A 12,856-nucleotide genomic window follows, 5' to 3' on the forward strand; every position below is an offset into this window, starting at 1 on the left:
AAGGGCCCAACAGTGGCAGCTTTGTGATGTCACTGTTATGTCAGATATATATATATATATATATATATATATATATATATATATATATATATATATATATATATATATATATATATATACATACCGCGGTCTAACTCTGTAACTCTGACATAGCACTGACATCACAAAGCTGCCACTGTTGGGCCCTTGAGCAAGGCCCTTTACTCTCTGTAGTAAGAGCAGGAGCCCATTCTAAGAGCTATGGCTTTATTTATAACACAACTAATGCATTGCATTGATACAAAACATACAATATGCTGTATTATACCTGTAAGACACAGACCTTTAAAAAAAATTTTTTGTGCATGTAAAAAAAAAAATAAATAAGAAAAAAGAAAAAAAATGTAAAAGGGTTCTTGATTTTCCCTCCATAATTTTCTTCCATTCGTTTTGTTCGCCATTGGGCCAAAATGATGTCATCCACTTGAAAACCCCGCCTGTCGGGTACATGCGCGCACACGCGCGGGCACGCAAGGGGCGCACGGCCGGCCGCATGCACGCACGCACGCACGCGCGCGCACGCTCCGTTTCCACAAGATGCGCGGCGACTCCAGCGCAATTGTGCCTGCCCGTGAGCTCGCGCAATCGACCGCGGTGACTGCACGCCTTTCCTGCGCGTAACATAAAAACAGCCTGTCCGACCTGCGTGCACAATACACGCTCCTGCCTCGCCGTTTGACTTCTAATTTTACTAAAGAAAACAAACAAACATAAAAGCACGCAGCTTTCGATCTATTATTAAGCGCATCGGAGCGGGATTATCATACTGGACGCACGAGCGTGAATGAGAAAGCATGACAATACAGCGGACGTAGGTTACCAGTAACGTGAGTATGTTTGTCATTCTTTTTTTTATTATTATTATTATTATTATTATTATTATTATTATTATATTCCTGCATGTTCAGGAAAAAAACATGCATTAAATCAGGAGGGGAAAAATGAAAGCAGAAGCGTAATGTGACCGCATGACTGTTTATGATCATTGTTTATCCCAAAGATTCACCTCACAGCACAGCACAGCACAGCACATCTCATCACATCTCATCACATCATCCCTCTCGCAGAGGAGCGCACAAGCGCACAGCTGGAATAACATCCTCTTAGCTTTGTGCACATTTTGCACACACACGGAGGTCGAAAATTCTTCAAAAAAAGCAGAGAGAGAGAGAGAGAGAGAGAGAGAGAGAGAGAAATATCTGCTACTGGATGGCCTAACCAGTCATTTTGGTTTACTGGATTCCAGATTATCTATCTTCTGGGCTCTGGTCCAATCAGCTCATGCCTTTGATCAAGACAGACTAAATCATATGGATGAGCCTGATGTAAAGTGCATGGCAGAGGACAATTCCAGCAGTTCCAGGGACAAAGGACCAGTCGTGCACAAAGATGAGAGGCGAATGCAGCCGGTTCTCCAGAGCGCATTGATGGGTGACGGTGCGCTAAATGATTCCGTTCCCCAGATTCCAATTTGTTTCTCATTATCACATTACTGGGCATGTTATTTGGACTTATAAACGAATAAGCAGGAACAAAGGCAGGCACTTAAACAGGATTGTGTGTGTGTGTGTGTGTGTGTGTGTGTGTGTGTGTGTTTGTGTGAAACCTGCAGTTACGGCATCTGAGTCAATGGATGAGCATGGATGCTGAGTAGGCCCGAAACTGACGCAGACTTTCTTGGAGTGATTTAAGCTTGAGCTTAAAACAGAGTGAAGTTGTAGAGTTGCAGAGCTGAAAACGATTTCCTTTTATTCATTGAAAACGATTCAAATCAAATAGACATTACAAAATATGAGCAAATTAAGTAATTTTAGAGGAAATATAGACATATATTATCTATATCACCATTTCCAGGCATTATTAGTCATCCAAGGTCCTTCTGGAAAATAATTAGTAGCATGTCATCCAGCTGGAAAGGGAAAGTAGACAAAGAAATGTTTAAACCTGATGCAAACATGGCCTTCCTAGTTTTTCCCAATTTCACAATAGACACCTATGATGATCAAATTCCCAAATTTTTGGGTTAAGTAACACACTAACACACCAGTGAGAATCTCCCTGATTATCTATTGTTCTATATTACTGTTATGTGAAACAAACATCCCCATCACATCGAGTGTATACAATGTACTGGAACTATATGTGAGTTAAATGACTAAGAAAAAATTATTTTAGAAAACAAAGCATTGATTTGCACACTGTGTCACTATTAATGAAATGATGCATACCAAAGAAAGTAAAATATCCTATAAAATTTAGATTTCATTGAAGTGTTTATTTAAAATACCTGGAACTTCTTGTTATTGTGGTTTTAATGCACATTAGAACATGTGCATTGATATTAAATCAAATCAAAGTATATATAAAATATATAAGATATAATTGAGGAAAAACTTTCTGATGGTAACGTTAATGTGGGATAGATTTTTTTTTTTTTTTTTTTTTTTTTTTTTTTTGCACAAATATACTATATAGACAAAAGTATTGGGACACCTAAATTTTCCATCCACATGTGGTTCTTTAACAAACTGTTACCACGAAGTTGAAGGCACACAATTCTATATTATCTTTTGGATATGGTAGAATCTCAAATTCTCAAATCTGTTTCAGCATTATATATATAATGCCCCAGTGCACTAAACAAACTCCATGAAGGTTGGAGTAAAAAATTATTGAGTCGCCTGCTATAGATCTCTGCCCTCAACAATATTGAACGATGATAAATTGGAATGCGGACTGGCCTTCTCACCTAACCGACATCAGTACCTGTCTTTACATACACCCTTGTGTCTGAATGATCACAAATCCCATGAGCACACTTCATAATCTAGAGGAACATCTTCCCAGAAGATTGTAGGGAATTATAAGAGCAATTTGGGACTAATTATGGAATGCGATGCTCAAAAAGTACGTACCAATTTTATGGCCAGATGTCAGACTTTTGTCCATATAGTGTAGCTTTGTAATGGACAAAGATTTTAATTGCCATTGTAAATAGCTATTTAGTAATGATATCATGTTTTTCGCAATAGTGTGTCTCATTACTGCAAGGTTATACAGCTATAAAGCATTACATAATTCGGTATAGGTTTGCATTTGGTATCATACACAGAAGTATGAAACTTCTGTTAAATCTCTACATTTCAATTAGCAGGATCAACAAAAATACAAGTGAGTTGCTTATATACAGTATGGCATTGTGAAATGTGATACCTGTTAGGAACTGGTGTGAATACATACCAGTTCCTAACAGGTATCACATTTCACAATGTAGTAACCCGAAAATATTCAGAAGGTGCTTTATACGCTGTTGTCCAATGTGATAATTACTCTTGTACTCTTTTGGGTGATATTAGGTATGTGATCAAAGTGATATGTTACATCAGAAAATCTGGGTCAATGTAACCATCACCCCCTTCACCACAGGCAACAAAGGGCAGTGCTGAAAAAAGAAAAGAGGATGAGGATACCATCACCAGGACCAGTGCGTGGATGTATGCATGTGTGATTAAATGCATGGTGTGATGGCTCTGTCCTAGTGTGTGTGAGTGTGTGTTAATCTGAAGTGCAGTTTTGCATGAGTGTCCCTCAGACAATGTCTGTGGCTGAGTCAACCAAGTCATATCTTATATTTGTTCACCCAGCCCTCCATTTCCACCCCTTCCCTCTCTCTATCCACTACAGACCTCTGATATTACATAATGCTGATTGCTAATGGCACTGGTTGTCACTGCGAGAAAAGAAAATAGTGTGGACTTTTAAAAGATAGCATGCTGGATAACATCATTCTTTTTTGTTCATGTTTTGGTTTGTTTCTTGGTGTCTAATTAACAGAAAGGTTGTGGATGACAACTGAGGCTATAATTAGCTTTAGTATGGTACTCATCACAATTTTTCAACTGTGTGTGTGGAATCTAATATTGAGCAAATGCATTAATATTATGTATAAAGAGAATTTGAATTATCCGGCATTTATTGTTTTGTTTTTTTCTTTTTTTCTCTGATCTTTAAACATGCAGCTTTGCCTAGCCCCAGATGCCTCCTCTTCCTCTTGACGAGCGTATAGTGGTAATTCAGCGGCCTAAAAGCCTGGGCTTGCGCGTGGCCTCTCCACCACCCACCTCTCAGTCTTCAGCACGAATTACCTCCCGCAACGAGCCCCCTCCCCGCTTAGCACATACCCAACTTCTTCCATCTTATCCCCATCCACCTTCTAATTATTTGTCCCTGGAATGCAGGCACAGGCACTTACCCCATGGGCAAAGAGCCAAGGGCGAGAGAGGCGGAAATACGGAGGACAACAGCCGGATACCTAGTCACTGTCACAGCAATGGGACTGTGACTCTGGGTCCGAGTCCTTACACCCACCCTCATACCATTGATATTAAAGTACCAGTGGACAAAGGAGGGACATATGTAGACAAAAGGTGCAGCAGCAGCTTGCCTCGAGGTGAAATCAGCAGAGAGAGCAGAACCCAGAGGGTGTCTTCACACTTAGCTTCAGGGCAGAGTGACAGGAAATTCAGAGGAAAGTCAACAGACACTACAGAGCGGCACCAGATCAAGGCACAGTATAATAACCACTATCAGAGCAACCTCACAGTGTCACCCGGTGGGGTGTTGGAATTTGTTCCAGCTCAAAGACCACAGACTAAGCATAGGTGGACGAAAGAGGACGAGTTGATATCAAATCCACATTTTACAAGTGGCAACTACAGGGACGTGCCTTCTGTTAGTAACAAAGAAAATTCCAAATCGAGGACTGTTCATCAGCCTCCCAAGCCCCACAGTCTATCCCATCACCTTAGCTCTGCTGCATCAGCCCATGCCTCTATCCTAAACACCCACTATCAGGTGACCCCAAATTCTGTCCCCTTTTGGGCCCAACCTTCCTTTCCACAAGTCAGTCAAACCCGGTCCTCGCGTATCAGAGAAACGCACCCCCAGGTCCTTCACAACTTCCCACTATCTCCGACCTATTCTCGTGAAGGCTTCCCTAGCCCAGATCACACTTGCACTATTGACTTTTCTCGTCCATTCGACTGTGACTGTTGGAGGTTGGTGTGCTGTAGAGGTGGAAGAACTGGCTGCAAAAAGGGCCCTAGAAGCCAATCTTCTTCATTTTCCAAAGGGCAAAGAGCAAGTTCAAACAACGTTGGAGACAGTGCCATGGGATTAAAGAAATTAGGAGCGTGTCTGTCAACAGCTTCAACCACAAACACCTCTTCATCCAATAGCACTGTCTCAGAATGCCAGACGGGGCTTCTTAGGCCGCTGGGCTGTGCATCCTGTTCAGAGGAAGGTGGTGGTTTTGGAAGTCCTTCTGCCTTTCGCAAAAAATTAGTTGGTGGTTGCCTACCCTGCACCTCATTCTCCCCATCCGCACCTTTGCGAGCACTGCAAAGTTGTGTCAGTGGCTGCAACCCCAAAGCAAGCCAGGCTGGTAGCTCAACTTGTAGTTACTGTAGTAGTGATCCGATAGTAGTGACTTTTAACCCACACAGAGGGAAGCCTCCTGTCTATTCCCACAATGCTGGGGTGCATACGATAGGAGGGCTCCAACACGACGACGATGACTACAGTGTGCGCACAATTTGGCCTGACGATCTTGCAAAAAAGATGACTCACTCCAAACCTCAATCTAATAATCATAATGTAGAGATGAGGATGGGAACAGAAAACTCTTTCAGGGGCCATGACCAGGGTACCAGTAATGGAACAAGTCCAGTCATTCTAGACTGCCGTAATCTTCTAGAGTTTACCCGCTCCCAACTGACTGACCATGCAGGTCGACGGCGACTCCAGCAAGGCAAGATGGCTGTTTTGGACTTCATGGGGGCAGGAAACAGAAGAGACCAGGGCCAAGACTCTCTGAAAAGGCTGTTTAACAAGGAAGGGGATGCTGGAATGGGAAATGATGATCTTGATGATATATATCCAAGCTCCCCTTCCCAACGCTCTCTCACTCCTGAGTCTTCACCCTCCTTCTCCCCTCCACCATCAGCCCCTGGCACCATGATCAAGCCCAAACTAAGAGGAAGAGATTGGGAGGGTGGGCACTCCTTGCCATCTGCTCAGTCACTCCATTTGGTCCTTAACTCATTCAGTAGAGAGCAAGAAGAGGAAAGGAGGCGAGGTAAGAGTTTTTTTTTTAATTGTAAGTACATCATGATTTTGCTTCCTTGTTTTACCTTCCTGTGCCTGAAAGGAACACCGCTTCACATTTACATGTTATTGAAATGTGTGTGCTCTTTATAAGAAGGCCACAGGGTAAAGCTTATTGTAGCTCTGGTTAAAAGGAAAACAGAGTGGAGCAACGTGACGGTGTGAATACAAACAGGAATGACAATAATTGGTAAAATGATAATATATTCTTGCGAAGCTCTGTAAATTTATGCACAAACCATTTTTTAGGTTTTTCTGTTCTACTTTCTCTGTGATCTAATCCCTTCTGCTGTTTGTACATCGTTACAATTATGTAAGCATAACAGGATGCTTAGAGCCACATTCAGAACTAATAGAATTTCAACATAATGTGCGACGTGAACGAAAATAATAGCATTTATTACGGAGTATCTTTTGGATGATGTTCTCTCTTTTACAACCTCCCACTTGCGTTCCTAATTACTAGCTCACTTGCACAACAGGTGCACTTATTTCACACAGCGGACAAGATAATGAAAAGGGTTTTGTTTTTCTCTGTCAGTGCACCTCTCCCTTCCGCTCTCATCCTCCCTCCCGGCGTCTCTGTCAGATGAGAGTGTAATGACTCCAGATGTGGAGAACGCGGTGATCAGCCCCATTCTCCCTTTCCTTTTTCTGGGCAATGAGAGGGACGCTCAGGACCTGGAATTGCTGCTACGACTGAACATCTGTTATGTGGTCAATGTCACCACCCACCTGCCCCTCTATCACCTGGACACTGGCCTGGTATGCTACAAGCGTCTGCCTGCTACTGACAACAGCAAGCAGAATCTCAGACAATATTTTGAGGAGGTCTTTGAGTTTATAGGTGAGTGGACAGACATGGTCTGTTTGTCCCACCGTGATTTATCTTGTGTGCCACAGTTTGAATCCTAGCTGAAGAATTCATCGAAATAATCTGTAAATGAACAGCATGTATATTGATGTGGCATTATTATATTTTTTTTCCCAGAGGAGGCTCACCAGAGTGGCCGAGGTGTGTTGATTCACTGCCAAGCAGGCGTGTCCCGTTCAGCGACTATCGTTATCGCTTACTTGATGAAGCACACCCTCATGACCATGACCGACGCATACAAATATGTGCGGAGTCGCCGACCAGTGGTGTCTCCCAACCTCAACTTCATGGGCCAGCTCCTGGAATTTGAGCGAGATCTCAACTCTGGTGTTACGCCTCGAATTCTAACGCCTAAGCTGAGTGGCCTGGAAACACAAGTCTAAAAAAACCTAGAATAATCAAAAAAGTATGGATTTACAACATGCGTATTGTGGACAATAAAAAAAAAAAAGAGGTTGAAAAAATGATTGGGTGAAAAAATGCAGTAGGATTTCCTGACAAATTATAGAAAAAATTTTATACTTCCACTCGAGTGTTTCTATTGCAGAATTATAGCACTTAAAAAAAGAATTAGGCAAATGGGTGTTTGTATAATTAACCTCACAGTGATACTGTGCTCGTAATAATGTGCCAAGTTTTATAACAGTAAAATCCTACAGTACATAGTAAGACATTTGAACTATTATTGTATTCTACGTATTATCAACCTGCCCTCATCGACATAACTGATCTATTAAACAGTGAAGGCAGGAAGAAAATGCAATGCAAGGGCAAAAAAAATACTGTCAAGCACAGAACAAGACACAAAGTAATGCATTTCTCAGACCCAAAAACTGTAGCAAACCTCTCACACCTTCTCCACTGTGCACAGAACTTTTCTAGAAGTATTATCCAGTAGAGAGTTCCATGCACTTATTTTCTTACCCCAGTTAACCCCAGGTTAGCTGCTGACAAATATTACCACACACAAACGTTCATTTTGAGTCGTTCCAATCATCTGCCACTTGCGTTTCCTACATTTGTGGTTTACATCCGTGTGGGAAAAGTGCAATAGAAGTGTATGGACAGTGAAGGAGATCTTGGCTCGGAAACTTCCATGAACGGATATTTTAGACGGAACCTGAGATACTAGATGCGAGTATGAAAAGCAAATTTTTTTTTCTCCACACACACACACACACACACACACACACACACACACACACACACACACACACACACACACACACACACACACACGGAAAACAAGAAACAAAATCGTGAGCGAGACAGAAATAGAGTCACAATACTGTGCTTTTAATACATGGTGGACTAAAAAAAAAAAAAAAAGCAAATGGATTCTGTTCATTGTTTTTTCTTTTCTAATTAAATTTGTGAACTATTATCTATTTTTTAAATCTCTGCAGGCATGAGGGTGCAAGTATAGATTTTATTTTTCTAAGCACTTTGTATATATTTGTTTCAATGTGTTAAAGGTTCTAAATCCAATGGTGTGATATGAGCAAAACAAGAAGGCAATGATCAGAGATGAGGGGGAAAAAAAAAAGTCCATTTTATTATTTTTTATTATTTTTAAAGTACTAGTTTTTCGCTTTAGTCTAATATTAGGTCACGCTGCATGGCACTCTGGATCGAATTTCTAATAGCTGGTATGGATGAGTTTTATATTATTTGAAGTTATTTGGACCAAATGTTGATTCTGTTTTTATTTTTCTTCCAGTCAAAATGGCAGAATCAAGCCAAAAATCATAGTAGATTTCCAGCTATTGACAGGCAAGAGTTTAATTCATGTCAATGGTATTAGATTTATAGCATTAACTTAATCTGGTTTTGGAAAATACAGTGAAAAGTAAACATTTTTTATATTCGTATATAATGATATAAGCATCGGCTCATATTGTTTGCGCTTAATCCAGCTCTCAAGATACCGACCCTTAATGCTTTTTAAATCCGTTTTGCTTATTTGATTCTGATGCCACTCATTTTCATAGCATTTATTTGAATAAATCAGGACAGGAGGCAAACCATAAGCTATGGAAAATGCCTTTGCCTTTGACCATGAGCTATGGAAAATGGTTCAATAGACCACTGGTTCAATTCTTCCTTTCTTACCCTCTGGTCCATTGTTTACATTCTCTCCTTAGTTTCTAGGTTTTTAAAACAGTGCTCTTATGATACTATGCACCATACTGACTTCAAATACAGGGGTGTAATCTGTGAAAAAGACCAGGCTTTGTTCAGTTCACTGTGATAAGCTTTCTTCTTCCTGAATATTGTCTAGTTTTCAGCCTTAGTCCTTGAAATCTCCCTTCATCCGTCTTGGCGCACATGGGTTGGGGGGGTGTAGGTGGGAGTGATTTTGTCTGCTGTCTTTGAGCTTTTATCTGCCCGGCTGAAGCAATGCGCTTTCACCCTGCACTGCTGTGTCTCGACTAAACCACTCTCCCCAGACATTTTCCACTTTGCATTCCAGTGCAAATCAGCTGGGCCAGGACTTGGAGCCACTTGATATACGAGCAAAAAAAACCAACAAAAAAAAACAATGTGTATATGCCGTATGTGTGTGTGTGTGTGTTTGTATGTTTATGTACAGTATGCCTCAAAATGTATAATTCTCACAAGCCTACTGAAATGAAAGCGCTTCGGTTTAATGAATTAATGCTTCTTTATTCTGTGCGGCCGTGCAGGATTCCTGTTCCCAGAGGAAATTCACGACACTTACCGAATGCGTTTGAGTGAATTAAAAGTGCTCTGTGAGATCAGACCAATCTCAGTATAGACACGGATGCTGCTGATACAAACAACGCATTTAAACTTGAATATTTGTACTTTGGATAACAGTTCATTTGTACTGATATTATTTCTTGACATTTCCTTTTAGCACTTGTATTATTGTATAGAAAGTAATTCTCACTTTGCTTATTGTTTGTATTTTTACATCCATGTACAATTGCAAGTGGTTCCTCCATGCTTTGGTATATACAGTACATATATGCTAGAATACTATATAGTAACCTTAGGATTATAATAGTCTCCCATTTGTACATTCTAGAGACTAAGGTCAGGATATAGTAACAATGTAGCACCTAACATTGGAGAGACATTTGTGATTAACAAGGCGATATCTTGAAATTGTGCAAATTTCCATTATGTCTGTGAGAAGAAATTGTCTCTATTTCATTTTGAACTGAAATGCCAAACATAGGCCTGTGTGTTCAAAAATTGTTAACAATATTCAAACTTGGTGGCACAGAATATACAGGTTATTATGTATGACATTCCAAAGTCTTAGGTTGGCTCCTGAACTTACCGTTTCTCTCACATTTTCCTTTGTTTGAATGGCTTTCCTTTGGATCCTCCAGTTTACTCCCAATTCCAGGGATATGTACTACTTCTAATTTGCCCCTGCATCAGTGTGTGTATGGTGCCTGGTGATGTACTCGCGTCCCATTTGGAGTGTATTCCTCTACAGACTTTCCCACTATTCCTGGTGATGGTTGCCAGATGCACCATTACTGAAAATGATCGAAAGATTCAAAACCTTATTATAAATGTGCATTTGCCTACACCACAGAGTTTTGCTCTTCCAAACATTACAGTAAAAAATAAGATACATATTGTGAGAATCTTTTTTAGAGCAATGTTCACCTAGAAACCATTTGTATTTTTTATTATTTGTTGTTTTTTTGCACCTAAAATGAACAACCAAATGTAAATTCATGTAGATAATCTACTTAGTGTCTATTTCTGTGAGTTTATATTTATTTGTGTTGTGCATTTTGTTTTCCAATATTGTACTAAGTATTTTTTTCTTAATGTATGAACTGGCAATTCTCTGAGGGCAGAAGGCACCTTGGCGGATGGATTGCGTTATGTTGCGTTAAGTGCTGTTCTGTTATTGCTATCTTACCTTCCCTGCCTCCTTTAATGAAGTAATGTTAGTTCACTTGACCTGACAAGAGTGTTGTACTTCATTGCTCTATCTTTATACTTTACATGTAAATCTTCTTCAAAACTGCTAACTAACGATTCTCATGAGACCATGTTCAGTTTTCATGTAACATGTTTTATGTTGAATCTTTGCAGATTTTTGATAGAGGTGTATACAAGTACTTATGAACGACTGGAATAATTCTGAATGCATGGGGTGTGTTTTTTTTTTTGTTTTAAACAATGGCCTGTCCATTTCCACCAGTGACACTATGTAGTGTGCAGTTGGTGGAGGATGGTGTGGCTTATTCATTTGGTCTTTGTTGATTTGTGAATTTCTAGAAAGAATTTTCTTCTTTTTTTTTTACCTACAAAAAAAATCCTACTGTGACTAAGAGACTGATCTTGTTCTAAAGTAACAGTGATTCTCAGTCCTGGAAAACTGAATATGACTTGTAAGGACTTTGTGGATGATTGACCTCCTTAAGAACGAGCAGTGTATATTACCACATTATTGCCCACCTTTATGATGTATTAGAAGATCTCTGGAAAAGTAAAATGGTTTGCTGAAATACATTTTTTTTTACAGTAAATCATTATATTGTGTCTGGAATTATTTCTTAGAGTAGTTTTCGGTGAGGAAAATGTAGGATGATTGATTATTGACTACATTATGACATTCAAATTTTGAAGATTTTACTAAAATAAATATACATTGTTCAGTGGCATATGCAAAACATCAGATAGCATAGAAAAAGGCAAAGAAACCTACCTATACTTTTACCCACATTAGATCTAGGAACATATAAATGTAGAAATTAATCTCGCCAGACTTTATTCAAGCTAACCCTACATGCTGGGGTTTAAATATAAGCAATAAATAATGGAAAAGTGTAGATGATGTCAAATTTCAACTCAGTCATTAAAAGTATGCAAGTAATGTCCAAACAGTTGTTAATGTAATCAAGTATTTAAAAAGTAAATGTTAATGAAATTATGCACATTATTGCCAAACGAACATTATATGACAATAGCGATCATAGCGATTTGTCCTCTGTGTCCTACAATATATGGCCAAATGGATGTGGGCACTAAGGTCACACCCACATGTCCCTATTCCTAAACCATGGGCATTAACATTGACGGTTTAAAAAGACATTCTAGTTCTTTGTTGCAGCATATATAGTTTGGAATAGAACCACATACATTTGTGAAGTTGTGGCGTATTGATTTGGTCTTTGTTGATTTGATCAATGTGAATTTCCAAGAACATTGTTCTTTTTTAACCTACAGAAAAACCTACTTTGACTAAGAGATTGATCTTGTTCTAAAGTAACAATGATACTCAGTCTTTAAAACATTGATTATCACTTGTGATTACTTAAACCCTTTAAGAAAAAGCACTGTAAAATTACCACACAATTGTTCACCACTGAGATGAATTCAGAAATGTCTGAAAAAGTCAATTAGTTTTACTAAAATCCATTTCTTTAGTTAATTATATTCTCACAAGTACAATATGTCGATAGGTATCATACAATTTGTCCTATAAAATATAGCCAAATGTATGTGGACACTACCATCGCACCCATATGGCCGTATTCCATAAGCATGTGCAATTTCATAGACAGTATAAGAAGACATTCTCGATGCTTTTGTGCAAATTTGTTGCAGCCGAAAAAGTTTGCGAATAGAAACACATACTTTTGGCTTTAGATTGTAGGACACAGAAGACAAATTGGTATGATACGCTGATCGTTCTTTTCTGCTTTGATGAATTCAAATAGACGTTTTTGACTCAATGGTGAGCAAAATGCAAATAAAATGCAAATCAAAAGTTCTAGAAGC

The 12,856-nt window shown here is 39.4% G+C and overlaps 1 protein-coding gene across 5 annotated transcripts; it reads left to right on the top strand.

Annotated features, from left to right (window-relative positions):
* The first annotated feature begins 419 nt into the window (after positions 1-419).
* On the top strand, positions 420-11,605 carry LOC310739000 (uncharacterized protein). 5 transcript variants are annotated; one of them, XM_083564533.1, is made up of 5 exons: positions 420-866; positions 1,040-3,533; positions 4,059-6,175; positions 6,746-7,051; positions 7,196-11,605. In XM_083564533.1, exons 3-5 carry the CDS (start codon positions 4,075-4,077, stop codon positions 7,459-7,461), a joined length of 2,673 nt encoding a protein of 890 aa, XP_083420659.1. In that variant the 5' UTR covers positions 420-866; positions 1,040-3,533; positions 4,059-4,074; the 3' UTR covers positions 7,462-11,605. The 5 variants fall into 5 exon arrangements, with proteins under 5 accessions (XP_083420659.1, XP_083420658.1, XP_083420661.1 ...); XM_083564532.1 differs by having other exon boundaries at positions 1,040-1,476; positions 1,652-6,175; XM_083564535.1 differs by having other exon boundaries at positions 3,466-3,533.
* Positions 11,606-12,856: the final 1,251 nt, after the last annotated feature.

Source organism: Silurus aristotelis, assembly GCF_946808225.1.
Source record: "Silurus aristotelis genome assembly, chromosome: 16".
NCBI classification, from domain to species: domain Eukaryota; kingdom Metazoa; phylum Chordata; class Actinopteri; order Siluriformes; family Siluridae; genus Silurus; species Silurus aristotelis.

Bases quoted from the DNA above. Each gene is read 5' to 3' on its own strand.
- LOC310739000 (XM_083564533.1), top strand. From the start codon at position 4,075: ATGCCTCCTCTTCCTCTTGACGAGCGTATAGTGGTAATTCAGCGGCCT. The intron at 6,176-6,745 runs GTAAGAGTTTTT...TTTCTCTGTCAG, and splicing joins AGAAGAGGAAAGGAGGCGAG to TGCACCTCTCCCTTCCGCTC. The intron at 7,052-7,195 runs GTGAGTGGACAG...TTTTTTTCCCAG, and splicing joins GGAGGTCTTTGAGTTTATAG to AGGAGGCTCACCAGAGTGGC.